Genomic DNA, 25,967 nt, shown 5'->3' with positions numbered 1-25,967 from the left:
TGGAAACTGCTGTTAGAAAGCTCCTTGTATGCTTACCTGATTGGCCTTGGGGCATAGGTAGTGTAAGACTTGCTTTTCTTCCGATTGTATATAAGCTTTGCATTTGCATGAAGCTGCTGTTCATGCAGCGGTGTTTACTGGTGCCGTGCACACAAGATCACCATAAGATGAAATTTCCTTCTAAAATCCACCTCCGAACTTCACCTCGCTCTTAGCTAACTCATGGGGCAACTAGCCTGAGTGGTGAGCAGCATTTACACATTTAGTTAGGACTATTTAGGTCTACCTACCTTATTATAGCACCCAGGACTATTGCAGCTCAAAGAGAATCTGGTTTGTGTGTGGGTAGCATTGCTGGTTAGGTTAGCTGTAGATTACACCAAGTAAACACCCTCCACTCCTGTCCCTTGCATGTACACGTCAGGACCTGAAACCTTGGATGGGCACTTTCCTGCTGTCTTTGCATCCAACGTAGTGGACATGGGCATCCTGAGCAATGTAACAATTTTCTTATATACCCTGACAACCACTTAATTCTTGAACACACAAATACAGTATGTGAGAGATGTAGTTGCACATTGACACTGGAGGCTAGACTCTCACATACAGATGCAAAAAGCAACAAACAGGTTGTCAGCAACTCACATATCACTGACCGCACCCATAAACTTAATTACAAAATTACTTTAAACATTTTATACTGCTTAATAAAATTCATTAGTATCATCTAACATAATTCTGGTATTTAAAAAAATGCTGAATATTAATTGTTTCATTGAGCCACTGGAAACCTGTCTGCCTACAACTTAATTTGCCATAGTTAAATTTTGGTGTGTTAAATGTGGTAGTAATGAAAAAATTTTTTATTGATGACATTTTTGATTGGTTGATTGTAGTTTTAAATGGAGTAATTACTTTGGATGGTTTATTCTGAAGAAGCCATTTCATGGATGAAAGCACTTAGTGGAATAAATTTTGCTTCCTTTATCCATTTCTTTGTGGGTGATTTATCATTTCGTTTTGGTTGTTCATTCACTCACCCTCTCCTCTGTATCACATTTTGGTCCCTCTTACCAGGCTGGCTAAGGAGAAGGTTACAGTTAGTCGCCTGTCAGGGGTCAGGATCTGCCTGATTATGCAAGCATTCAGGTCACATACCTCTAAGTACCAGTATGACTCAGTCATAGTCTGTGTAGTGGAGAATGACCTGAGATGCATCTCCTTGGACTATATGAAGAGAGATATTATTAGTCTCAGAATATATGTCACTGTCAAATATGAACCTGGCATTGAGCAGCATTCTTCTGTCTACAAGGATGATGCCACAATACCAGCAGGAAATCATTTATCTTAACAATTGGTGTAGCTACTGGTGTCATTCCCAAGGGGTCCAATACTTGTTAGCCTGGGAGGACATGGCTGACAGGCCACAATGCTTTGCCAGGGATGGTCTTTACCTGTTAACCTCTAGGCTTTTGGATATTAGCCAAAACATTGTCCACCCCTGTAGTGCCTTTTTAGACTTTGCCAAACAGACAAACCTTCCAACATAACAAAAGCTACTCAGAACAAGCTAAAGTTGTTCATAGGAAGTTACTAGGCTATTGGTCCTGAGGCCCTTACAAGCCTAGCCAAGAATTTAGCCGTCAGCACCCAGTGCCCCTGTTCAGCATGGACACAGGTGGAATCCCAGGGGTGTATTTTCTGTTCCCCATCCAGTTATCCAGGTTGCACTTAAAAAGGGTTAATGAGGTACTCTGCTTGACGTGGAGAGGGAGTCTGTTCCACAAAAGAGGGAGTCTCTGGGACAGAAATCTGTCCTGCTAACAAGTCCTATTGATGTCACAGACCAGGTTGAGGTTGCACGTGCAGGTTACTCGAGTGAAGCTTGACTTGCGGATGTGCAGCAGTCCCATTAAGGCGATGTCTGAGATTGCTTTGTATGCCAGACAGAGGTCACCTCTGAGGAGTCTCTATGAAACTAAGTAAAGGAACATGGTTTTTAGCCTATCTGTGTAAGGTAGATGTTTGAGGCCCTGGATTCTCCTGGTGAAGAAGAATCTCTGTGGTCTCTCCAGCTGCTGCATGTGCTTTGTGAGTTACATGCCGAAAGGGACATTGTACTCAATATTGGGTCGTATAAAACAAGAATACAGAGGTGTTATGGCCTCCTTGTTCCTGGATGAGGTATACCCTTACTAATGAGGTGGGCCATGTAGAAATCTTTCCGTACAGTTGAGGCTACATGGTGGTCAAAAGTCAGTTTTCTGTCAGCCTTGGTGCCCAAGTCCCCCAAGATTGATTGCATGCTTAGAACCTTATTATTAATGTGATAATCTGTGGAGCTGTCACTCTCCTCAAAGAGGGACTACTCACTGCTAGGAGTCTCAACAAGAAACTGCACACCTTGGAAGCTCTCTTCACCCTGGAGAATGCTGACATCTTTGCAGTTATAGAATTATGGTTCAAAGCCACCGAAAGCACTCTGGCAGTACATGGCTATAAGGCCTTTCATACATTCTGAGTACTCACTGAACATGAAAGAGCAAAGGGAGGAGGTTCATCTATACGCAAAGGGTAAGTACACTACAGGGCTGGTAAAACACTATGACATGCTTGAGCTACTCCATGTCCAACTAACCATGGGAAAAATCCATTACCATATTCTTGTTAGCTACAGGTCCCTCACCATAAATCAGGAAACCCATATATCATACCTGAGGTTACTAGAATCACTCACCATCCAGTCCAATATCATACTCATGGGTGATTTTAGCTACCCCTCCATTAATTGGAAGGCATACATGACCACTAACATGCAGGCCCAAAGATTTCTTGACTTTGTAAAGTCAAATGCCCTGGAGCAAGTAGTCTGCACTCCCTCTAGGAGAACAAATATCCTAGATCTGGTACTCACAAGTATGGAAGAGTGCTGCACCCCCCTAGTGTGATGTCCTCACTGGTAAGATCAACTCACAAAGAAGTCTGCCTTGAAATAAAGGTAAAACAAGTCCCCCTACTTAACCTCAAAACCTTTTAAGAGCTTCCCTAAGATAAATTATTAAGGGATGGCATACCTAGTTTCCAAGCTTCCCTAAATTCAAAAAAACACAGAAACCTATGCACAGGTATATAAAGAGCCATGTATGACCTTATAAACAACTGCATAGAAATGGCAGTTGTTGTTGTGTCTTTCGGCTTTTCCCGGTTAGGGGTCGCCACAGCAGAACTCCGGTCTGCTAATGATTGGCAGTTGATTTGTACGTGCTGAGTTGCCAGCCCTAACGCACAACCTTCAATGAAGGTACGCCCATTCACGCATGTCTCCACGCAGAAGACGCTCTAGCTAAGAGTCGAACCTGGTCAGCGCCTTACTGTGAGGCGACAACGCTACCACAGCACCACCACGGTCAGTGCATAGAAATGGCAGTACCAGACAAAAATAAAACCAAGTCAACCCGCAAAAACAAACCACCCTGGTAGACTCCTGATATTAATAGTTTGTACAATAAAAGAAAATATCCTGTCAAGAAGTAAGAGGGGAATTTGCACAGCAGAGTAAAAAGTCTCTCCTTAGTCTAAACAATCAAATCCGGGAACTAGTCAAGTCTCTGAAAACAGACTGAGGTGAAAATAGCCTCCAAAGTTAAGGATAACTATAAGGCATTTTTCAGTTATGTCTGCAATCTTAACGGCAACACCCAACACTGTGCGAAATTAGTTGTAAATGGCATCACCTATACTCAGCCAGAAGATGTAGCAAATCTGCTGGCTGACACTTAGCTCAAATTTCACTTCCCCATCAGCCCCAATTCTCCCCCAAGAAATACCCACCACGACTCCACCCCCAGTTATCACCAAAGAACAGGTTGCCACTGCCCTCTCTAAAGCTAAAAACATGGCATCATTGTAGCCTGATGCTATACCAGGTTGCCTCTTAAACAGCTTAAATCATGACTTATCAGGCCCATTAGGATTTCTGTTTAACCACAGCCTCTGGACTGGCTTTGTCTCAGTAGAGTGGAGGACAGCAGCAGTCAATACCTCTTCATAAAAGGAACAATCTACTCACCTGAGAAATTACAGACCCATAAGTTTGACTTGCCTTATATGTAAGGCTATGGAAAAAATAATCCTGGATCTGATAAATAATGACATAGGAGACCAAACACTGGACACAACCAAGTTCAGCTTTGTCCAGGGCAGGTCATGCCTACTGAATTGGGTGGATTTCTTTGAGAATTCACTACAGGTGTGGATGAGGGTAAAACAGTGTACACCATCTACCTCAACCTGGCTAAAGCATTTGACACAATTCTCCAATAGGGTATTATAAGTAAAAACTGGGCATAAGTCTCTACATCACCAGATGGATAGCCAATTGGCTCACAGGCAGTGCACGTGGTTAAAGTGGGTGAATCCAGATCCAGCAAGAGGACAGTTACTAGTAGTGTGCCACAGGGCTCAGTGCTAGGACTACTCCTTTTTGAAGTATACTTCTCTGAAGTCCAGGCTAAAATGTAAGGCCTCTTGATGACAAAGTCTGATGATGGCTGCAAGCTGGGAACAATCACTGAATTCCCCCAACAATGTAGATATCCTTCAGGAGGGTATAAAATAATCAAAACCGAATGTGAAAAATGCATTATCATATCCTTTGGGAAGTCAAATACCCTTGCAGATCACATTATCAATGGCACACCCTTAAGAGTAGACTCAGAGGTGAGAGATCTAGGTACATAGATAGATACTAGCCTGAACTTTGACCACCATCTGTCCACAGTGGTGATGAAGTCCCTCTATGTGACGCAACTTATAAGTAAAGGTATGGCTTCCAGGTCCAAAGAAATTGCATTCCCTCTGTACTCAGCTCTCATTAGACCAGTAATTAAGTACAATGCACCATTTGGCATGTACTTGACTAGGTGCTTTTAAAGCAGCTGTAGGTAACCTCAGAGGTTCCTCACAAAGAAAATAAAGGATGTAAGCAACATATCCTATGCGGATAAAGTAAATGCCCTGTCCCTTTATTCTGTGTCCTATCGACTGTTAAGAGATGACCTATGACTGATCTTCAAGAAACTCTCAAATCCAGCCCTGATGGAGCTGCTACACATCCACTAGTCAAACAGTATGAGCGTCACCATATCTAGGGATTTAAACTTAGTCAGTGACTCAAACAAAACATGCCGGAGAGACAAATGTGTCTCGGAGATTGCCCCTTCTTTAGAACAGGCTTGTTATTCACATTAAGCAGAGCCCTTCTTTGGCCCTCTTTAAAAGCAGTTTGGCTCAATGGATGAAGAATCACAAATTCACACCTGGGGTAGTGTCTATTTCCATTATGAACAGGGGCAGTCTGTAAGATACTCAAAACATATGCACAAATCCATGTTACCCTCTTGCCCCTAGGGGCCATATATTGCGTGCAGTCACGTTATATTGGCTAGGCTTGTAAGGGCTGTTAAGCCATTAGCCTAGTAATCTCCTATGAACTTATGCACCTATAAATCTACATCCCTAGTACAGTACGCAGATGATACCACAGTTATCTGTATGGTAAATACATCAACAAACTACAATAACTTACCCAGGAGTCCTTCTCCTCTATAGGAACCTGGCTGACATCTGCCTAGCTATTCCTTAACCCAAGTAAATCTAAATTAATCGCAAACAGCTTACAGTCAACAAAACCCCCTTCTCAGTTACAACATACAGCAAAACAAAAATTGAACTTGTCACACATACTAAACTACTAGCCATCTGTGTAGATGACAACCTAAAATTTGACATACATCCAAAATATAGTGAAGAAATGTCATCAAAAACTCCATTCTCTATGTAGAACCAAACTTTTCCTCTCAGAAGTTATTAGAAAACACGCTGCCTCTTCTGTCCCCCTGCCTACTGTAATGTATTCTGCATCCAACATTAACATCCAAGTGACTTAAGCAATGTTACTACAAAATAGCATGATTCGTTGCCAACCTTTCAAACAGAACCCACCACTGTGCCACCCTAAGGGAATTCCAGTGGCTGGAATTCCCACATTATCTAACATTCTCACAACTTCAACAAATCCATAACTTTGTGTATAAACCTAACAACTGTCCATCCATATCCAACCTTATAGAAATATATATAACCCTTCCAGGCCACTGCGTTCATTGGATAAATACCTATTACGTGTATCCAAACACAACAGTTCTGCTGGCAAATCACTGCTATCCCACCACCTCACTAAGTTCAGGAACTCCATCCAACTAGCAATATGACAAGAACACTGTCTAAAATCATTTAAGTCTTAACTAAATTCCTACTTACTCTGTCACCAGTTTTGTACATGTGATGCTCCTGGATTATCTTCAAACCCTTACTAAATTTCACAACTCTCTTTATGTAAGTGGCCACAATGCAGCTACTTTTTTTCCATCTCTAACTATCTGACTATCATCTACCCCTCTCCACTACTTTCTCTGTCTACCTTTTACTCGGGCCTCCTCAGTACGCCTTCATAGTTTGTAACCATCTTCATCCTGTAATTACTTCACCGTCTCTTGCTCAATATCTATTTTCAACTGATTTCCATTTGAAACTAACTAGACTCTTAAAAGCTTGGCATTAGCTAATATTTTTCTGTATTCTTCATTTAACTACCAGGTTTCCATTACCTGTCATATCATTACAGTTCTATGTATGTTCATTTACTAGTCTATGTATGTACATGTATTATTTTTGATGAACTGTCATATCATTACTAGTGTATGTATGTAGTTGCATTTATTATGTAGCTCTTGTATAACTGCCTTCTACTTATTCTGTAAAATGGAACATTTTTGCCCGGGCCTCCTTTGACAGCAGGACTTGTGCAGAGTCAGACTTTCTAGACAAACAAAAGCAACAAATAAATAAATAAAATAAAATATTTGTTTTTTTTTAACTTTGTTCATTTCTTATGTGATCCTGTTTACCTAGGGTTACCTTGGATGTGCCTGCAAATGGTCCGTTGAGATCAGAGTACTACCCTGGTAAACAAATGTAAATAAATAAAAATGTAAACATACACAGACGTATATATTTAGGTTTACTATCAAAATGTGGAATCGCACTCAACATGAAACTGGGATGGCTGAATGCTTGTTTTCCAGTTTCTTTAATGCCCATCCGGAAATGTCCATATCCTCATTAGCGAATGGTTGTGTGTATTCAGTAGTAGGGGATCGACGTTCTGATAACAGATCACACTGCAGTGTAGATCAGGAAATTTACCATTTTCCTCACTTTAATGCAATCTCAGAACTGGAATATATCATATGTAGGGGGTGTGGAAAGCTTGCCCCCTGTAAAACGTTACTGGCAACACAGAATTTCAACATTGGAGAGCTTTCAGTGTTTGAATATCGATTCCATGGTTACTATTTCTGACACCTTGATCATTCTGTAGTACCAAATTTGGATAATGAATTTGATCAAAAAGTGTGAAATTGTTTTGATTTTCCATATTTTTTATAGTAAGCCATATATTTACACACACACACACACACATATATATATATATATATATATATATATATATATATATATATATGATGTCATTTTCATTCTTTTCTTGGATCCAACTTGGCCACTTTTATGGCTTTGTCCTCCAAATTGCCTTGGATCTCATTTCTGCTCTTCAAGCAAGCTGGGATTTTTGGTTATCGTAACTCCTCATGCATCATAGGTTCATAGGTTTGTACTAGGCTAATGGCCCTGGAGCCTTTACAAGCCTAGCCCATAGATGTGCCCTGGCATCATGCTGCCCAACATTAGCTCCCAGTGACTGTATCAAGTAGAGCCGCTGGAGTGATCCCCGGGGTGAACTTTCTATTACCCATCCACTCATCAAGATTTCTCTTGAAGAGGGACAGTGAGGTACTCTGCTTGACATGTATGGGATGTCTATTGCAGAGCACGGGCAGTCTCTGGGTGAGGAACCTGTCCCTCTAGCATGTTCTGTTGATTGTGGTAGTGAGGTTGAGGTCTCTGGAGCATGTGGTGCGGAGGGACTGAGATTTCTTTAGATGTAGGATTTCTAACCGACCTAGGCCAGACATGGCTTTATAAGTCAAGCAGAGATTGCCTCTAAGTAGGTGATTTGAGATCAAGAATAGCTGAAGTCTTTTGAGTATGTCTGTGTAGGACATATGTTTAATGCCTAGGATCCTCTTTGTGAGGTACTTCTGTAGCCTCTCCAGCTGTTGCAGGTGTCTAGTGAGGTACATGCCAAATGGGGCATTATACCCGATGATTGGTCTAATGAGGGAGCAGTAGAGAGAGATGATGACCTCTTTCATCCTGAATAATGAGATGTGCCACATAGAAGGGCTTTCTGACCACAGCGGCAATGTGGTGGTCGAAGGAGAGGTTGCTGTCAACCTGCATCCCCAGATTTCTTATAAGGGTTCGTATAGATGGCAAACAGGAGAGGACCCAGGACCAATCCCTGTGGGTCTCCACTCTTGACTGGTCAGCACTCTGACTTGGAGTTCCCTACTTTCACACTGTGTGTTCTGTCTGTTTGCCAGTTTGCAACCCACCTAGTGATATAGGGGTCGATGCCTAGTTTGGTGAGTTTATCAATAATTCCTGAGTGAGAAATGGTATCAAAGGCCTTGGCCAGATCGATGTAGGCTGTATGCACTGCCTTACCTTCATCCACAGCCCTGGTGACTGATTCAAAGAAGTCAACCAGGTTGAGCAGGCATGATTTCCCTTTCACAAAGCCAAATTGCATGGGTCTAGAGTTTGGAGATTTCCTATAACTTTGTTAATCAGGTCTGTGATGATGCACTGCGTAACTTTACATAACAGACTCGTCAGGCTAATGGAGCAGTAATTCCCAGGGTCTGTAGTCGCTCCACCTTTATGGAGAGTGATGACTGTAGCAGTGTGCCATTCGGTAGGGACAAAGCCTGAGGTGAGGCTGTGACTGAACAGGATACACAGATGTGGTGCCAGTTCGCTTTGAAGTTCATGTAGAACACAGCCAAGGATATTATCGGGTCCCATGGAAGCTATATTCTTGGCCTTGGACAATGCAGCTTTAACCTGTGCTGTAGTAATGCTGGGTGCCTGGCATACTTCCAGTATTGTGATTGGTCTTTTGGGGGGGGGTCAAGTTGGCACTGAAACTGTTGGCCAGTATGTTGGCAATATCTGTTGGCTCAGTATAGGAGGTACCATTGTAGCAAATCTGGGTTATTGCCGTGGAGGTGAGTACTATTTATCTTTAAAATCAACTGAGTTTGAGTATAACCCTTCCTTACCCTTCCAGGTGTCTTTGTTTTTATTTTCTTGGTCCTATCATTGTTGGTAGGTTCCATTTCCTCCTTTCCTCTTCCTAAAAAAGAAAAAAAAAGTAAAGTCCTTTTTTCTTTAATTTTTTCATCTTTACTAATGATGGACAAAATGGACAATGGCGGGGTTTAAAAAATGCACTTCCTGTGGGCACAATATTCCTCAGTCTGATGCCCCAGAGAGTGCATTTACTGCTTAGTCCCTAGCCATTTAGATATGGACTGTGACATCTGTACTGGTTTCAATGCCCAAGCCCTGGTTGACCGCTGCAATAAATTGATTTTGAAGAACCTACTCACTCAGTCTGCTTTTTCACGTGCTGAACCTTCAAAGACTCAGGGGCTGAACCCACTACAAAAAAGCTTAAGGAGCCCAGGGAGCACAGAAAACACTCTCCTGCCCAGTGTCCAAAAAAGGGCTATTTCAGAGCCTGCTACCAAGACTTTAAAATTGTCAGATCCGTAGGCTTCAGATCAAACACAGACTTCTTTAACTCCTCCTTGGCGCCTGACTCCTACTACCTCCCTGGATGTCGTATCAAATTCTGCTAAGTCTCCCGTTCTTCAGTGGACCCCATGAAAAACTCCCAGGTCTCCCTCCACTTCTTCCTCTGTAAGATCTTCACAGAGTCTTTCTGAAGCAGAGACGGACAGGATGATGAGGAGATTCCTCAGGATGCAGATTCAGGTGGGGGGGGGGGGTTGCCTGCTCCATCCCCCACCAGATCTGTGAGCCACCATCATTCTTTTGTGCTCTTATATCTCCTTCTCTAATCTGACCTCCTGTTTCGGAGCACTCAGATACGGAGGTAACCAAAGTTTATGCTTCGGTTCCTATGGCGTGTTCATCCTCAGTTCCGAAGACATCTCTGGTCCCCTCTGCTCTGTTGGAGCACAAGGGATATCGGAGCCGAAGTGTCATTGCCTTGTCTGAGAGGCTGACCTCAACTCTAAAGTTTTCAGAGCCATTACTTCCTATTTGAGCCTCGGCACTAGACAGCTCGGCTCCGATTCCTTCAGGGCATGGGATCAGTGAGGGTCGGACGTTGTCTGCTGCAAGAGCTATGGCTCCAAAGAGATTGCCAGTGGCCTCTCTGGGTCCTTCTGCATTTGAAGTGGGTGGAGAGGGTGTTCTCCCAGCCATGAATTGCTTCAACTCTACCTCTATCAGATCCTACTCTCATTCTGACTTCTGCACCTAAGTCTGCTCATTCTCCACCTCAAGGACAGCCAGACCCTAAGAACTTCTGAACAGCTCCCCCTACAGAGGTCCCCATCTCTTCCGTCACCTCCCGGGAATATCCCACCAAGGATGTCCCTCGAAAACTGTGCAAGAGGAGGCACCTTGATTCCCCTCTGGAATCACTGACAGAAGACACAGGTTTTGATGAAGGGGAAAGTTCCCCAAGATCTCCACCTGATGATGTCTTCTTTAGAGACATCCTTGAAATCCTACACCAAAGAGGTGAATGGTCTACACAAAGCCCTTCCTCCGAGGAGTCAGTGTTTCTGGAGGCCTTTGTATCTGGCCCATCTACATCTTGGGTGACCCCCCCCCCCGAGGATGACCTTATAGACCTCATCTGCTACAGAGCATGGAAGGAGCTTGATACTGTAGAATGCATACCAAAAGGAGCTGACAAAATTCTCAGTGCCCCTTCAGATAAGCAACACTGAACAAAAGGTTCCTCAGTAGATGCCATGGTTGTTGTGGTAGCCACTAAAAAGGAGCTAGCTAAACATGGCTCCTCTGTCCATCCCCCTAACAGGGAGTCTAGGACTTTGGACAGATTTGAGAAGTGGCTGTATGCGTCAGTGACCTTTGCATTGCAATCGCTGAACTACCTGTTACACTTCACTAGACTACAGAGGGACTTAATTAAGGAAATTTCTAGCTCTGCCCCAGGGGCCATGTCTGCAGAGGAACAGAAAACCCTTTCCTCCAGATTGGCTGCCCTACAGTCTGTGTCTAAAGTGTCCATGAGGTTGATTCCGCATGCAACAGAGCGTATCACAAGGCCTGCCAGTTCAGGTATTGCTATAAGTGTTATGCTTGGATGCAGCTTTGTGACTTCATGGAACCTTTCAAGGTGTCCTTCATCAGTGCTCCTTTTGATGGCTTGTCATTGTTTAGTCCCACTGTTAGAGATGCTCTCCCATAGTGAGAAAGATGGAATGACCGTGTTTGCCACTGGAACCCATTTTTTCCCCCACAAAGAACTTTTTCCAGGAACAAGCTTGGTTGCAAAAAATTGTGGTTCAAAAAATCTCAAGGTCCTTTTCAGGAATCACAGGGAGGTTCCTCCCAGAGGCAGAGGGGGAAATAACTATAATGGTAGACACTGCCCATGCAGCAGAGGGGTTCAGCAAAATCTATGGTCACAAGATGCCTTTTTGGGTAGATCCTTTCAGTAATCCTGAGAGGTTGCCTGACTGTCCCTCTCTGGAGGTAGTTGGGGGGGTGCTTATCCTTGCACCCAGACACCTGGTTAGCCATCACAAACAAGCATTGGGTGCAAAGGATCATATCCAGAGGATATTCCATTCCATTTTTCCAAGTACCAAAACCAAGGAAAAATCTCCCAGATGATCCACCCAATCAGGAGGAGGAAGCAGCATTACAAATTACAAAGCTGCTTGAAAAAGTCATCCAGGAGGTCCCACCAAACCAAATCAGATCCGGAATCTACTCAAGGTTCTTTTTAGTGTTGAAGAAGACAGGGAACCTGAGGCTAATCTTGAACATACCATTCAGTAGACAATTCTAAGTTCCGGATAGTCACTGTTCAGTCCATTGTACCACCATTACGAAAGGATGACTGTATGTACTCAGTCGACCTTCAGGATGCGTACTAATGAATAGGCACTCCAGACGCTTTCTCTACTTATGGCTGGGGACCAGTCAATATCAATTGAGAGTACTCCCCTTTGGTCTCACCACAGCCCCAGGGTGTTCACCAAATGCATGGCGGTAGTAGCAGCTCACTTGAGACTGCATGGATTGAACGTGTTTGCTTATCTAGATGACTGGCTCATGACCGCATCAACCAGGCATCTACTACTACAGGGTGGGGGCTATCTACTACACCTAGCCCCTACCTCGCGCATCATGATCAACATGCAGAAATCACAGCTACATCCCATACAGTTGATAGACTTTACAGGAGCACATCTAGACACAGCCAGTTGCCTAGCCTACTTGCCACAGATAGGATATTCACCTTAAAATTATATATCAGTCAACCAAACCCCCAGCAAGTCTAGTCCTCAGAGCATAAAGTCCGATGGCTACCACAATAACACTGATTACAACAGCATGTGAATCCTTCAGTGGATGCTGGCAGTTCAATGGTGTTCACACTTTCCACTGAATCACCCAATCAAATTACCCTGAGTGTGCAAGGACTTGCTTCTATGGTAGCTCCACTTAGTAGAAGTTGAACAGGAATGTCCTTTTGTTCCTCCTACCCCCCCAAAGCTACTTTGACCACGGACACTTCCCAGCTGGGGTTGGAGGGGCATTTCCTGGGTTGGATGGTCCAAGGCATGTGCTCGACACAAGAGACCAATTTGTATATCAATGTCCTAAAGTTGAAAGCTGTGCTTCTAGCATTGCAAGCACTTCAGAACTTTCTCCCTCTAGGAACTACTGCAGTACAAACAGACAATATGTCCGTGGTATGGTACATCAGTAAGCAGAGAGGAACTATATAGTACCCCACTATGTCGAGAAACCGTGCAAGTTTAGCAATAGGCAACTTCTTCCAACCGCTTCCTAGTTGCAATGTACATTCCAGGGAAGTCCATCATTCTGGTGGACAGGCTTAGCAGAGTTATCCTGATGCCTCACGAGTGGTCTCTAATCTGTGGCAAATATGATTTTCCAGAAGTGGGGTCAACCGTGCTGTGACATCTTTGCTTCACCCCTCAGCAACAAATGCAGCAGGTTCTTTGGCCTGATCCCTCCTCAGGGACAGTCACCAAGAGATGCTCTAGTCCATGTTTTACCCTCCGTTCTTATTTATACTTACCCATCCCTACTCCTCATACCTAAATTTCTTCAGAAAGCACAGCGGTTGTAGAGCTAGGTGATCCTCATTGCTCACTTTTGGCCTTGACAGGTATGGTTCCCCTTTCTTTGATTTCACTTGGTATGCCCTCCGTGGACCCTGGAATCACATTCAGATGATCTGTCACACCCATCAGGGTAGACTCATCTATATCTTCCAGGACTAAAATTAACTGCATGGTTTCTGTAATTCCAGTGATGGCTAAAAACACCAAGCTTTCTTTATCAGTTGAAAGGATTTTAATATCCTCACATAAAGCTTCTACCAGAAAAATGTATAAAAGTAAATCAAAGAGATTTTTGGATATATGCTCACCAAAAACATTTGGACTCTTTTACAGTTCCTGTCCCTGCAGTTTTAGACTTTCTTGCTTCAATTTTCCAAAACGGGGCAAGTTTTTCTATGATTAAGGTGCAACTGGCAGACATCTCCTATTATAACAGTGGGGACAATTCATCTTCTCTTGCTTCATCTAAACTGTGTAAGACCTTCCACAGGGGAACATTTTTACTTAGACCTCCTGTGAAGGACCCCACTCTTCCTTGGGATTTAACCATGATGTTACAAGCTCTTGCCCAATCCCCCTTTGAGCCTTCAGCCAAGGTAGACTTAAAATATACTTCCTGGAAAACTGCATTTTTGGTAGCCATCACTTCGGCTAGAACGGTATCTGAATTACAAGCATTGTCATCAAAACCCCCATATTTCATTTTTCATAAAGATAAGAGTGACCTTCCATACCAGTTCTTCCTTTTTTCCCAAAGTTGCCTCTGAAAATGGGTTCCTATTACATGATCGAATGCTAGTAATAGTGAACGATCATTTGTTGACCCCAAATGCACAAAACCACAGAATATCGAAGGACCGGATCAGTGAAATTTTTCCCAGGGAAAAAAATTCACTGGACCATTTTCCAGATTTTGTTGTTTTCTTCACTGTGGTGCAATATCGTAGTTGGTATATTTAAGATTGGGGGGGGGGTCTCCTGTACAATTTTTTTTTTTTTTTTTTTTGGATCAACAAATTATTTCCCTGGGAAAAAATTTGCTGATCTGTTCCTTCGATATTTTGTGGTTTCATGCATTTGGGTTCGATAATAGATCATTCTCTATTTCTAGCATTCGATCATCTAATATGAACCGTCTGAAAACAATATCAGTCAGGTCATCAGCCTAACAGTTTTCTTCCCCAATTTCCAAAACAATGGGTGAATATACTCTTCATCTTCCAGATGTTCACAGACAGCTTTGTTTTATCTAGACAGAACAAAATCTCTTTGAAAAACTGAGCAGTTGTGTCTTCTATTCAAATGTTACAATGTGAAGATCAGTGTCCAACATCACTCTGGCTAAACGGATTACAGATTGCATATCTCATGTGTATTCTTCTAAAGGTATCCCTCTACTTAGGCATGTCAAAGCTCATTCTACTAGATCTTTGTCTGCTTCTCAAGCCTTCTGGTCCAGAGTTTCGTTAGAGGACATTTGTGCAGCTGCTACTTGATCGAAGTTGGATACCTTTGTCACACATTACAAATTGGACTTTGTTTCTAGAAGTAGAGCTGTTTTGGTTCTGCAGTACTCTGGAATATCCTTCCATGAGGGCCACCCGAGATTACATTAGCTGAGGACTCTTTCCCACGGGTTGAGGAATGAATGAAAATGACAACATCAGATAAAGAAGTTATGTGCTCACCATAACATTCAATCTGTGTTTTATATTTTCATTCTCCCTCAACCCCCCCCCCCCTTCCATCATCCTGTCCCTTATGGGAAGACTTGCGGAGGTGTTCCAGGAACCAGTATTCCTTTTGAGCTCCTGATTCTGTCTGCTGTCTATCTTATGATAATTTTTATTTATACTTTTATGTATTGGGCATATAAAGCTGCAGCAAACTTGATCTGAGGTAATTTGGAGGACGGGCGTTATTTGTAAGGGAGGCGCTTGAGTGTGGGATCCAAAGCTTTAAACGCAACCAAGTCTGATCTGAGGTTCAGATCTGAATCCACAGGTTGAGGAAGAATGAAAATGGACAACACAGGTGAAACGTTATTGTGAGTCCATAACTTCTTTGTATATAGAATATTTATGTAAGTATATGTTGAGTCTGTAAAGTAAAAACCGAAACTGGCAAATTCAAAATTATGCATGTGTAGTATACATATATGTGTGTTTGTGTGTACATATATATGTGTAGTGTGTGTGTGTGTGTGTGTCAAACAACTGTCATGGGAGATCAGTGGTGAGCAAGTATCCTGATGCAAATAGATGGTTGCATGTACACCGGTTACTCTGTCAAAAAAAGTAATTCCCAGATGCAAGAAGAAATGGAACAGAAATGTAGTTTCTCCTTACAATGCTGTTATTCAGAGAAGGTAAGAAATTTATTTTTGTAGGCTGTAATTACATAATTTCCTTGTGATCAGACGACATCAAACGTAGGTAAGTGCTGCATTGCCCACACAATGTGAGTTATTGCTAAATAACAAGCAGTTACCTCAGTGGAATGCAGACATATTTGTCCTCCAGTGAAAGAACAGGAAGGATTAGATATATGCTTTGTGTCATAACTTGTAGTGCAGATTGTTTTTCTTTTTGCCTGTGTTAGCAGCTTACAGTTGTTTCTAGTATGGCAGCAGTTTTTGGTGTACAGACTTACATTGCTACGTATATCATCACAAATTCTGTAATTATTCCAATTATCCCTTTTTTGTTTGTTTTATTTTAGTTATTTAATTGTACTTTTTCTAATGTTTTCACATTGTAGTTTATGATGTATTTGAAATTTCTGACACAGCTAAAGCCTGGTATTAGAGTGCAGCTTGCATAATACTGCATGTGCAACTATTTCAGTTTTGATTATGAAGATGCCGGATATGAACCAGCAGACCTTGTTAAAATGGATTTCTTGCTAAATGGCTGCAAAGTAGAAGAGCTTACAACAATAGTACACAAGTAAGTAACATCTGCAGTAATACTAAGAACTCATGTGTGATTGCTGCACACTTCAAAATATTCATGTTTTTGTAAACATGCAGTGATTTATCAAACACCATTTGAAAAAAATGTTTTCAGTTGTTTCCAAATTGTTTATTATTTATATTATTCAGTATGCAATCATTAACCATAACACACTCCAGATATAATGACTGGTGTAACAAATCCAGCTTCAACAGGTCTATATTATAAAGACGAAAGTTTACTTACTCGAATACCTAAACGTCGGCACCTATTCCGCGAACCGCATATGCACCGAACGCCCTAAACCACAAAATACAAAAAGTCGAACTGTCATACTTGTCCCACCTCACCGCCCGCTACATACTACCTACACAAACAAACTAAATAAGCCACATACGTACACTAACCAAAACCCTACTTATAACCCTAAACTAAACCTTACTTCTAACTCTACACTAAATCTTACATATACCACCATGTATGCACTTAACTTAACCTACACCCTAACCTTAAGGTCCGTAACTATCACACACTTACCTTAAAAAGCTAAACCCAAACAAACTAAATAATCCACACACATACACTTAACAAAACCCTACACTAAATCTAACATACATTACCATCTATGCACTTACCTTAACCCGCACCCTAACCCTAAGGTCCGTAACCATCGCACACTTACCTTACGGAGCTATAACGCAGAAGGGCCAACCATAACGATTCGACGTTTCCACTTTCGCTCTTCTGGACAATTGATGTTTACGTGGTTCGATGAAGATGGGTCGATGTTTTGGCATTCGGGTAAGTAAACGTCCGTCTTTCTAATATAGACCAAGCTTCAGCAGTACTAGAATCCCCTGTTGAGTCAAATAAAACAGATCGCAACTTGCTGTTAAAATCAATTTACACTTTAATATAAAATAAAAATATTATTATACGTTAGCGCTTTCATTTAAGACAGTGTTAAACTTCATCAGACAAAACAGAATAATGCTTCTCACATTTAAATACCATCAGTTTGCTTCTAATTGGATCCAAGACATTCATTATTTAAAAAGACCATGCTCTATAGTAAATACAGATTATGTAAAAAGTTGTGTTCTGTTGGTTCTATGTGCATTTTAAAATGATGTAAAAATTGTTCTGTTTATTTATTTATTATTTCTTCTCTCTAATTAATGCATTTTCTTTCTTTCTAATGCTTTTAATTTCAGTACGGGGTAATTGAACTGCGTTCGTGTATGCCCGGCCAGCTGTCTGCTTTTAGACACACTTGCCATACCAATTCCTTCTTCTCTAAATGTAATGCCCTAGCTTTTTGTCTTCTATTGGTACTTCTTCAATAATCATTCAAGTGAAATGATGTCCCTCATTTTCTGTTATATATTTGGCAAGTGTGTTATTCATGTTGTTCCTCCTAATGGCATATTTGTGTTCATACACCCTCTGGTTGAAACACTTTTGATTTTGCCAATATAAAATCCCAAACTCAAGCTGCACATTGAGATTAATACCACTGCTTTTGTACTACAATTAAATTTGTTTTTCAAATATGTCCTATTTCTTATAGTGAAACTATTTCCTGTCTTAACCTTGTGACACCAATTGCATGTTCCACATCTTGTCATGCCCCTCGCTCCAAAGCTATTATGTCCATCTGTATTTTTTAATAGATCTTTAAAATTAACAAGGGTCTAGGGAACTACTAAAGGGGTGGTGAATACCGCACAGCGTGGCTGGGCTAATATATGCCTTTGGGTAGATAGCCCAGTACTAACCTATGAACCTATTTAATCCTTTACGGTATACATCCTAAGGGTGTTCTCCTATTTGTTTCTTAATATGCGGATCATCTAATAAAATAGGCAAATTCTTTTCAAATATCCATTTTATAGTTTTATGTTCCTCAGTTTAGGTTACACTCAAAGCCTTAGAATATTCTGTGTTATTACATGTAGAATTCTGCTGCGATTGGTGCAGTACCTCAACTCTTTCCTGTGTGACAATATTGGACACGAGTCTGGGCTTCATTATGTCCCACTTGTTCTTGATCTGAACTGTTCCCATTCAAAATCGGTTTAAAATAACCTGCCTGCCTTTTTCTTATCACCTCTTGTATTAATTAATCTATGAGCTTGATGGGGTAAGCCCTTCTCATAAACATAGATTTTAAGTTAGCACATTAATCCAAAAAAATCTTCTTCTGTAGTAACCACGCAGGCAGCTTGAACAAGTTTCCCTTGATTACAGATCTAGAAATGTAAATGTTACGAACACTATCATAGATTTGAAACTGTATTTAAGAAAGTTAAGGCTTCTTTTATTACCTCATGACAGTATGAACAGTGGTGCAGTCAGCAGATATGGTATCAGCAGTACCTATAATCCTCCCTTACAGGTTATTTTAAACCGATTTTGAATGGGAACAGTTCACATCAAGAACAAGGGACATAATGAAGTCCAGACTCGTGTCCAATATTGTCACACAGGACAGGGTTGAGGTGCTGCACCAATCACAGCAGAATTAAGAAACAAATAGGAGAACACCCTCAGGTTGTATACCATAAAGGATTAAATTTTAAAGATCTATTAAAAAATACAGATGGACATAATAGCTTAGGAGCGAGGGGCATGACAAGATGTGGAACATGCAATTGGTGTCACAAGGTTAAGACAGGGAACAGTTTCACTATAAGAAATAGGACATATTATTTGAAAAACAAATTTAATTGTAGTACAAAAGCAGTAGTATACATCACAATGTGTAACTTGTGTTTGGGATTTTATATTGGCAAAACCGAAAGGCTTTCCCACCAGAGGGGGTGTATGAACACGGATATGCCATTAGGAGGAACAGCATAAAGAACGCACTTGCCAAACATATAATAAAAAATGAGGGACATCATTTCACTTTCATGATTATTGAACAAGTACCAATAGAAGTCAAAAAAGCTTGGGCATTACATTTAGAGAAGAAGGAATTGGTATGGCAAGTGCGTCTAAAAGCAGACAGCTGGGCGGGCATAAACGAACGCAGTTCAATTACCCCCAAACTGAAATTAAAAGCATTAGAAAGAAAGAAAAATCATTAATTGGAGAGAAGAAATAATAAATACATAGAACAATTTTACATCATTTTAAAATGTACACAGAACCAACAGAACATAAATTTTACATAATCTGTATTTATTATAGAGCATGGTCCTTGTATGAATGCCGTAGATCCAATTAGAAACAAGCCGCTGATATTTATATGTGAGAAACATTTTTATTCTCTTTTGTCTGATGAAGTTTAACACTGTCTTAAACGAAAGCGCTAACGTAGAATAATATTTTATTTTATATAAAAGTGTAAATTGATTTCAACAGCAAGTTGCTATCCATTTTATTTGACTCAACAGGGGATTCTATTATTGCCAAAGCTGGATTTGTTTCATTAGATTAAGTTTGTTGTTCGTTTCTTCAATAATTACTGATGTCTAATGTTCTCGATAATCAGTCAATGAGGATGCAGTTTGAAGCAAGTTGTTGCCAGATGTCGTACTGACCCCCAAAGGTTGATTAACTTAAACTTTAGCATAGTCCTAAGTTATGTATGTCTTTGTTACAAGTGGATTTCTGTTTTATTGCGGTTTCTTTTTATTTTTAACCACCAGTAAATTTTAATAATTTGGAAACAGACTTTTTGTATTAATTTGTTCACGTTACATGTTGCCTGGGAACTTACATGTCTAGATTAACTTGAACATTTGCAGTACAGTCTTTTCGTGCCATTTTGATAGGAAACGATAGTGTAATCAGTATCACTGGCACTTTTTCATTTGAATTATTCTGAAAACTGATTATGTTTGTGTTTCCTTTACTATAATGTTTTAGCAATAACACTGTTAGTCTGTTGCCTTTAAGTTAGTTAATAGTTAAGTAGTAGGCCATCTGCCCTTGTGGGCCATTATAATCCTAGCCGGTTTCCTTCAAAGATGAGAATGAAACCCTATATTATGCTGAATATTCTGCTGACAGTTGCAAGGAAAAAAAAACGGACAATAACAAGAAGGTAGAAAGATGATGTATGTTTGGCCAGGTTGGTTTGTATATTAAGATACCTACAAAATCTGTTTATTTATAGTGTGTATACACTTTCTACAAGGAGAGAGAGTTGTATGTGTATTTGGGATGAATATTATTTGAAAACATCCGTGCAAATGTATGAGAGGAGTTATCAGTAGTATGTCAGTTACTGTCAGATATGGTAAACAAACAAGTATAACAAAAGTATGTCAGACAGTTATAAAAACTAATAAAAGTAGTTGAGCCAAAAGCAAACAAATGAACCAAGAAAAGTGAAGCAGAGCTCCAAAAACTACATGCTCTCCCATCATCAACATAGAATAGTGTACATTTTCACAGAGCAGGGAAATAATTAATTAAAGAAAAGCTTCAGATCTGTTTTACGTGTTCTATTAAGTCAGCAGAAAATGTAATGAGTAAAACAAAAACATTTTATTTTAATGAGTTGCATTTGAATCCCCCACCCCAAGCTTTAATAATTGTTCCACTTATGGGCTGCTTTTGTTTCACAATTTTCATTTATAAAGTCTCTCAACAGTACTGTTAAATAGTTGTTTTAAAGAATTATACAGTAAAAAGTGAGATAATGTTACAAGACAGAAACAAGTTTGCTTTCACTTTTGTATGTTGAAGCCATGGCTCTAGAGTTACTTAGTATGAACTTGGGCACCATGTGTATTTTTTTGTATTCTTCTGTTTTTGTCATTTCATTGACCATATTTGCTTTTTGTGGCGGTGTTCAAACAGTGATGAATATTGCTGCTTGAATCAAATATGACTCTTGTGAAATAAAAAACAGAAATTGGCAAGTACAAAATTATGTCAGTGATACGCATCTTTTTAGGTTTTGTGCAGATTCCTGTTCAGTAGCTGGATCTCTCTCTCTAGTGGTTGTAAGCAAATAATAATACTCTGCAAAATGAAAATGTATAGGAATTATGCAATGACTGACCATTGTTATTCACAAACATGTATGCTGATTGGACAGCCCAAACATTGTGCCCATTATAAATCAAGCATATGCCAATAGAAAAAAGTCCAACTGCCAAAGCACCATTGAACGGCCAGATCTTACTGTTGGAATATGCTAAGGAGGGCAAAGCAAGACACAATATGTTTTCTCCTGTCTACCTGATGAATCTGGGCATCTTGGGACAATGCAGCAATTGCCTCATATACACAGACAACCCTCTCCTCCCACCACCCAACACTACAACCTGTGAGACGTGCACTTATATAGCCAAATTGCCAAGACTAGACTAGACATTCAGGAGGAGAAGGTAAACACTTGCACCACACCACACTCATCACATAGTCCCTCAAAACCTGCACCACCAAAACACACACTTGCATTCGCGGAGGCCTGCAATAAAAATCTGCTCAAGCAACAGAGACCTCCAAAGCAGAAACGCAAGCAACCTCCACCTCCCAACACAACCCAAATGACACACAGCCCACAAACTCAGTGTGCCACTCAACCATAGCCCATAAGGCATAACAATGTACCCAACACTCGAGTCATAGGTGACTCTATAGTCAGGCACACTGATGTTCCACTCACCAGGCTAAACAAGGAGAAAGTTACTGTCAGCTGCCTGTCGTGTTCCAGGATCTGCCATATAATGCACGCACTCAGGTCACTCCACAACAAGTACATATATGACTGGACTACATGAAAAGAGTCATGGAGGAGCTGCCCGATCTTGTAGCCCAGGCAGGTATGACCCTAGCCCTAAGTAGCATCCTGCCATCGCCCAGAACGATACCACAGTACAATGACAAAGTAATTGATTTCAACAGTTGGCTAAGCTTCTGGTGTCATTCTAAGGGGATCTAGTATCTGTCTGCCTGGGATGACATGATTGACAGACCACGATGCTTTGCCAGAGATGGCCTGCACCTGACACCCTTGGGATTCTAGATACTGGCTAAGGCTCTTGCCACCCCTATAGTGCCCTTTTATGGCAAGGTTCAAATGACAAATTCACCACTGTAACAGGTACCAGCAAGCAAAATCTGAGGGTAATGCTACTCAATGCTAGAAATCTACACCTCACAATGCATTCACTCGAGGCACTCCTTAAAATGTAGAACATCAACATCTGTGCAGTGACAGACACCTGGTTCAAGGCACCAAAGAGCACCCCTGCATTACCAGGCTATAATTCATACCACACCTTTCTGCCACCTAACCTGGACCGAAACACTAAAGGCGGAGGCGTGTCCATATTCATTAAGGGTATCCACACCTCCAGGCTAGTTGCTCAGCATAATGCATCTGAGATTATCCAAGTGCAACTAACTCTGGGCAAGACCGCAATCCAAATTGTAGCTTGCTACAGATCCCCCACCATGCCCCAGGATTCCCACTCCTCATTCCTTGATACACTGGAAAATGTTAGGGTACAACCCAACACCCTAATAATGGACGATGTTAAGTTGTCCATCTCACCTTTGTTCTTGCTGTTTGGGTTTGGAGCTGATCCTTGGCTCCGACTCGGCCATCTTCTATAGCTCAAGAGCTGTTTACTGGCTCGAGGCTACCCCTTATCCCAGAATACCCAGCGTCAGCTACCCAGATCTCGTTTCCTGCTTCAGCTGCGAGGTTGCTTCATTACTGGCTCAAGCTTAGAATAGTTTTTTCTATTATTATATTTGTTGTTTATTCAAAAAAATTTGTCAAGTTTTTTGTCAAGTGTTTGTCTAGATATATTACCTTATCACTTTCTTGTGTGTATAGTTTTGTTGGCTGTTGCTCCATAACTCGCAGGCCTTCTGTTTCCCCTGAACTCGTTTAAATTAAAGAGTTCTCCCTTCTCCCCCGCCCACTTTAGGACAGCCGTTTAAATTAGAGGCTCTCCTTCTGTTGCTTAACTGTAAAAAAAAAAAAAAAAAAAAGGGCAGTTTCTTTCTTAGTTTTGTAGTATAGCTTTTTCTTATTGCTGTTGTGGTTGTTGTTAGGAAAATGTGTAAAGATACAAAGGTATCTGGCTTCAAAAAGTGTGACTCATGCTGTCAGAAAATGTCTCTGACAGATGGGCACACTAATTGTGTATATTGTTTGGGCGCTGTTCACCTGCAGGACTCCTGTTCTATATGTCACGCTTTTAGTCCAAGGGTCCTGCAGGAACGCAAAAACAAATTAATCCTTCGGGGATTATTGAAGCCTCAGGATTCTCGAGCTAAAAGTACTCAGCCAGTGAAATCCCCTAAGTCTGTCAAGCCGTCGGCTCCACCTTCGGAGCCGACTCCTTTACTTGACCAACCAAGTATGTCGGTGCCGGCTGGCACCGTCAAGGCAACTCCTCCGTCGGCTCCATCTGCTATTTCGGAGCCGTCTCGGAGCCATAAGAGACTGAGGTCTCTGTCCTTGGAGTCCATCCACTCGGCATCTCAGTCACCACTGTTACAGAGTGAACATAGCCATCATTCTTCCCACTCCTCTCGATCCTCTAGATTATCGGATCATGATGTGGAGAGAGTAGTAAGTAGGTTGCTTAAGTCACAGGCACTGACAAAATTACTGTCCAGCCCACCTCAACAGGTATCGGCTCCAACCGCATCTATTTCTGTTCCTCCTCCGACTACATTTAGCTCGAAGCCGGAGACCATGGATCCGCAGGTAGTAGAACCGTGGGCACCGATCATCTCTCCTTCGGTTCCGACGTGGGTTCCAATTACCTCGATTGTACCTTCTATCGCGGGATCTAGGTGCTGGGGCTCTCTCGTCAGCTCAAAGGGGGGAGTGGTGTTGGACCATTGTTCGACCCCCATTCTCCCCCTCGGAGCTTCGGTGCAGGTGAGCTCGGCTCCCACATCAGCCTCGGAGCCGTCACCGTTGACACGGAGGACGACTCCAGTTTCTTCGGAGACTGAGCTTTCTCTGCCTAGAGGTCGGAACGCCTTTGAGGTCATGCGGAGTGTGCTGTCCCCCGAAACAGCTCTAATGCCAGCTCCATCGGCTCCTCCCCCTGTGGTGTCTGTTCCAACCTCTACTCCTCCTCCAGACCCCAAGCGTAGGGAACCTATGCCCCAGGACACGCCATTGGGTGATCCCTCTTTTTCTGAAGCCTCCCCTGATCACTCAGAAGAACCTCCTCAGAAGAAGTGCAAGAGGAAGCACATAGACTCCCCTGAGTCTGTCACCTCAGATACAGACATGGATGAATCAGAAGGGTCCCCAAGGTCGCCCTCTGAAGATGTTTCCTTTTCGGACATCCTTGAAATGCTTAGACAGAGGAGAGACTGGACTTCCCTAGCCCCTACCGAAGACAAGTCTGTATACCTGGACACATTAGGTTCCCGACCTTCCACCTCCAGGGTATCTCTTCCTTTTGATCCACTCATGTCTGTAGTGGCCCGAAAGGCTTGGTCAGCTCCAGATTCTGTGGAACCTACTCTGAGGAGACCAAACAAATTTATTACAGCCCCCCAGGACAAACAGTTCCTCTCCAAAGGTCTGCCTGTTGATGCCATGGTGGTAGCAGCAGCCACCAAGAAAGAGGTAGCAGAAACCTCTTCATCTGTTCATCCTCCAAACAAAGAGTCTCGGATGATGGACAGATATGGAAAGCAAATGTTTGCTTCAGCGACCTTTTCAATGAGGTCCCTGAACTATCTATGCCATTTTACACATCTTCAAAGGGATCTCCTGAAAGAGCTTGGAGATACCCTTCAAGATCCTACAGCTGAGGGACTACCAGCCAAAGTAGCTTCTCAGCTTGCGACTCTTAATTCCATAGTCAACTCCTCTATGAGGCTGATTTCCTATGCAGCCGATGGAGCGAGCAGAGCCACAGGGACAGGTGTGGCTCTCAGGAGACATGTTTGGATGCGGCTGTGTCACTTTGCGGAACCCTTTCGAGCATCCTTCACCAGTACTCCCTTTGATGGCTCCTTTCTCTTTGGGCCTCAGGTGAAAGACACATTGACCAGGTGTGAGCAGGAAGGCAAGACTCTCTGCCATGGGAGTCTATTTTTCCACCCCTTCCAGACCCAATCCCAAGGGTCAGAAGAGCTTAAAGATGTGGTTCCGATAATCCCAGGGACCCTTGCCTGACACACGTGGTGATTTTTCCCCCCAGGAGCAGAGGGGGAAACAACAATAACAGACGTCACCCTTGTGGCAGAGGGGGACCGAAAAACCAGGGTGACAAAGAAACCTTCTCTGCCAAGCCCTTCCAGCATCACTGAAGGGTTGCCTGACTGCACACCTCTGGAGGCAGTCGGGGGAAGACTTTCTCTGTACCCAAATGCCTGGCAAAATATAACAAGAGACAGATGGATACTATCCATTATATCCGGAGGTTACAAAATTCCCTTCCATCAATTCCCCAAAGAATCAAAAAAACCCATCCCAGATGTCCCACCCAATCTAAGCAATCATGTGGTCACAGAAGTTTCAAGACTGTTAGAAAAAAGAGCCATTCAAGAAGTCCCCGCAGACCAACTAGGATCCAGAACTTACTCAAGATTCTTTTTAGTACCAAAAAAGACAGGGGACTGGAGACCAATACTGGATCTCAGCAGA

General features: G+C 42.0%; 1 protein-coding gene across 1 annotated transcript in view; it reads left to right on the top strand.

Moving 5' to 3' along the window:
• Window positions 1-25,967, top strand: part of GUF1 (GTP binding elongation factor GUF1) — an 839,924-nt gene that overhangs the window by 717,867 nt on the left and 96,090 nt on the right. Inside the window, exon 14 of the mRNA XM_044061397.1 lies at window positions 16,262-16,363. Coding sequence (XP_043917332.1) covers window positions 16,262-16,363 — 102 coding nt within the window. The remainder of the gene's footprint in view (window positions 1-16,261; window positions 16,364-25,967) is intronic.

The sequence above is a fragment of the Protopterus annectens genome, chromosome 2.part0 (genome assembly GCF_019279795.1).
Source record: "Protopterus annectens isolate FY-2018-M chromosome 2.part0, PAN1.0, whole genome shotgun sequence".
Classification (NCBI taxonomy): Eukaryota; Metazoa; Chordata; order Ceratodontiformes; family Protopteridae; genus Protopterus; species Protopterus annectens.
This window is presented reverse-complemented; position numbering and strand designations above follow the sequence as displayed.